A 4,122-nucleotide genomic window follows, 5' to 3' on the forward strand; every position below is an offset into this window, starting at 1 on the left:
TCCAGCGATGAACGATGCGCGGCCCCGCGCTCGTTCATCGCTGGTCTCCCGTCAGCTGTGCATGCAGGCCAATATGGACGATCTCGTCCATATTTGCCTGCACTTCAATGCAGCCGCGTGACGGGGGGAGTGAAGAAACTTCACTCCCCCCGTCACTGCCCCCCCGCCGCCGGGTCGCTCGTCGGCCGTTTCGGCCGTCGGGCACCTCGGCGGCGCATCGTCAAATGAGTAGGGCCCCTTAAGCACAGTTGGTCAAAATAACTTAATTAAGTCACCTGTGCTCAAGCATGGATAGCACTGAAATCTGAACTGTTGGTGTACCTTAAAGACTGAGGTTGGGAATGCCTGCTCTATTGCATTACCACAGGAGGAGGGTAAACAATAATGGATGCAAGTGGGTCATTGATAAAGGTGTGATCTTCTGGGAATGATCTTCAACACTGAACCATGTAAATAGTGTGTAAGGTGAGTAAATACTCATGTCCGTTATTGTGACCTTTATGTCACATTGTTGTACATATTTGGTGGAACATTTTACATGACTTAATTGCACAGTTTTTCCCATGACAGTCCAGGTTTTGAGGATATCCATGCTTGAGCACAGGTGACTTAACACCTCTGTCAATTTGATTTACCAACTGGACTCAAGCATAGATATCCTTAAAACCTAGACTGTAATTTTGGAGTTTGGGAGACTCTGCCTTATTGTTTAATCCTGTTTTTCTATAAATCAAATTGCACATCTTTCATACTGCAACATACTGCACAGCATAAAACAATTAAGCAAGTTTCATTAAGAGACATTAATCATGAAGTTTGAATCCCTACAATCAGTGGAGAGTGTGGAAACTGGTGTATCTGTGCATTTAAATTTAGAACTCTAAACTTCTTGTTTGATTTTGTTGTTTTTCAAGTTTAACCACATGGTTGTATCTACCTGGACATATTGGAAGCAGTTATGTTCAACCTTATTTCCTACGTTGCTCATATTTTTGAGAAACCTGTTTTATTAATGACAAAAAAGGTTAATATATTTTACCACTTTTAAATAATTAGTTGTTTTGACCATATAGTAAGATAACAGTGACACAGAATACAACTTGGCTGTATATTTGAAAAGAGTTTATTTACAAACACTCTTTGAATACATCTCTTAAGTCCAGTTAGTGACTGTGTTTTTTTTAATAAAGTTATCACTACCTATTAAAGTCTTTGGGGGAAATTCAAATGTTTGAAAAGTCGGTTGGGTGTCTGTTTTTTCTTGTCTATTAGATAGGAAAAAACAGACACCCAACTGATGTTTCAAACAAATAAATATCCCCCTTTGAGTTATTTGACACCATTCAGTCCCAACAATATGATTTTGCCTGTACATTTTTTTTATTTTAACTTTAAAATCTGTACTACAAAGTTAACACGTCTGAGCCACAAAACAGTGCGTACAAAAATATAGATTCTAGAAAATTCCCAAATATTAACTGGCAGTAATGTACAGCTCTGCTATATAAGTGGTATGGGACCATTCTCCTCATTGATAAGGCAACCTGTATATACATGCAGGCACTGTCTGACTACATTATACAAGGCACCAAAACACTGCTTGAGACAAATTCATGCTGCCTAACATATAGCATTTATTTACACTCATTAAATAAATTAACCTATTGGCCTCTGACATAACATAAATCACAAATTGTACCCTTTTTTTTCCAATGGTGAGAGCTCTGAAAACACAGTGCAAGTTCAACAATACAGTGCAGGTGTAATGTGGATAAAAGCAGTCCTCCGGGTTTGTGTAAGAGACACCATACCTCCCAACATCACCCTCTCCAGGAGGGACAGAATACTCTGTTTCTGGACTTTTCTCCTAATGTATGATTGCTCTCACCTGTGGTGGAACACCGTTCTTATCCATTAACCTGTTCAGCACAGGTGATGGCAATCATACATTAGGTGAAAAGTCCAGGAACAGAGCATTCTGTCCCTCCTGGAGAGGGTCATGTTGGGAGATATGAGATACGGAGGTGCCAACCCTTGATGCGGCCCCTTGTGCTGTCACACTGTATTGGTTCATTGACTAGAGAAAAAAAGTAACATATAAGGCTGGAGATCCAAGGGTAACCCTTTCATATCACACCGCCTGCCCAGAGCAGTTATGATGAGGATAAAGTGCAGGAGGTACATGGCTACTTCTGGTGTTCCAGGGTAAATGAGACACCTCTCAAAGTTACCATGTCACTCTTTTCCTGAATGTAAAACATTATAAAACTCACACAAGAAACTATAGTTAGTAGAAAGTATAACAAACGTTACATGGGATGAATGCAAACATTACACACCATTGTTTAGAAGAAACATTTAAGTGGAGATCATGCATTGCAAAACTTGACCTCCTGACTGATTATATCTGGGATTCAATGGTATTTTATTATTAATACTGTAGTAGTATTATTATTAAACTATTATTATTGTTCTTATTATTTGTAGTTGGCTTTGTTGTACTTTTTCCCACTTCCCTGTATTGTGTCTGAGCTGTAGTGCTAGTCTGTACCGATGGGAAGTCCAACAGGTGTCAGAGCTGGCAGTGCCCCCACTGAGTCACTGTAACACAGGACACCTACCCTCTGTAGCACAAAGTATACCCCTGGCCTCCCTGCTGAGATTAACATTCAACAATCACGTCTCTGCCTCAAATTTACAATAGCAGAAGTCTTTGGGCAGTACCTGAGCCAGCATCCTCTCCACTTAGGACCAAATGCTGCCGTAAGTCTGTGTATACTGGCATTGGCCCCGGAATGGCAGTGCTATCTATTATTCCATTACACACCTTGTCCCGTGTCTGTACGATTTTAGGATGTCCTATTGGGACACTGTCCCATCTGGCCGCTGGCAGAGCCCGCAGAGCAAGGACTGAGGCTAAGGGGGCGTTCATGCACTGCGCCACCGGTAGTTACCGCGGTGGCTCCGCCGGTCGCGGCCGAGCTCTTCCTCTCTTTCTGCCGCAAGTGGATCTTGGTGTGCCTCTTGCGTTCGTCACTGCGCGCAAACTTTCTACCGCAGTAGTCACAGGCGAAGGGCTTTTCCCCAGTGTGGGTGCGGATGTGTGTGGTCAGGTGGTCGCTGCGACTAAAGTTCCTCATGCAGATACGGCACTGGAAGGGCTTGTGGCCGGTGTGGATGCGGATATGCCGGGTCAGCTCATCGGAACGGGAGAAGCGGCGGTCGCACCCTTCAGCCGGGCAGGGGTATGGTCTCTCATGGACTGGAGTCTTGCTGGGGCGGTTGGGGTATTTTCTGGGTCTGAGGATGGGTCGCAGGGGCAGATTCTGGGGGCTATAGGCGCTGGGCATTCGCAGTCCTTCATGATTGGTGCCTCCCAGGTTGTATTTGCTAATGGTGGAGAGAGGGGTGAGAGGTGGGGGCACCCTGATGCCAGAGTCCAGGTGGCAAGGAAAGGGTTTGCTCTCAGTCATAGAGTGCAAGTCTCTTTGGCACTGGGGTGGGAAGAGAGTTGGGTAGTCCGGGATCATGTTGAATATGGTGCCATCAGAGGCTGCCTTGGGGGAAGGGTAAGAAGGAGGTGGGTAGGACAGCGTGGTGCCCGTGGAGGTGCTGAGGAAGGCTGAGCTGTCTTGATACCCGGTGATCTCCGCACAACTGGAGTAGGGCGGTGGGGAGTACATATGCTCCAGGTCACTCTGGCTGTGGGCCATGCTGCAACTCAGACTGTTGGGGAGAGGGTTGGGGGACACAGAGGAGCCGCTGGAAGAAGTTGTAGATGAGGATGAAGAAGGCGTGACCCCTAGGATGCCAGCACTGACAATGTTAAAGAAACCCTCCGGATTCCAGCTGGCCCCGGGGTACTGGGGGTCAATGGAGAATTTGCCCATATAGGTGAAAGTCTGGTTGCGAGGAGCAGACGGGTAGCTGGAGTAAGGCAGATCCAGTGACCTCTTCTCACTGCTCATATCCACATTGATCATTCCATCTGCGAATAAAAGACCATTTAATACATTGTATAAATAAAATAAGTCTACAGTATATGCATTTCTTCTCTATAACACATCATATTATCATTGATGAACCTTTTGTATATTATTAGAGTACATACAATATTTGCAA

At 44.8% G+C, this 4,122-nt stretch overlaps 1 protein-coding gene across 1 annotated transcript in view; it reads right to left on the reverse strand.

Annotated features, from left to right (window-relative positions):
• Window positions 1-1,107: 1,107 nt before the first annotated feature.
• EGR2 (early growth response 2) overlaps window positions 1,108-4,122 on the reverse strand; it is a 3,995-nt gene continuing 980 nt past the window's right edge. The window contains exon 2 of the mRNA XM_063961820.1: window positions 1,108-3,988. Within this exon, the coding sequence (XP_063817890.1) occupies window positions 2,850-3,988 (1,139 nt within the window). The 3' untranslated portion in view covers window positions 1,108-2,849. The remainder of the gene's footprint in view (window positions 3,989-4,122) is intronic.

The sequence above is a fragment of the Pseudophryne corroboree genome, chromosome 3 (genome assembly GCF_028390025.1).
Source record: "Pseudophryne corroboree isolate aPseCor3 chromosome 3, aPseCor3.hap2, whole genome shotgun sequence".
Lineage (NCBI taxonomy): Eukaryota > Metazoa > Chordata > Amphibia > Anura > Myobatrachidae > Pseudophryne > Pseudophryne corroboree.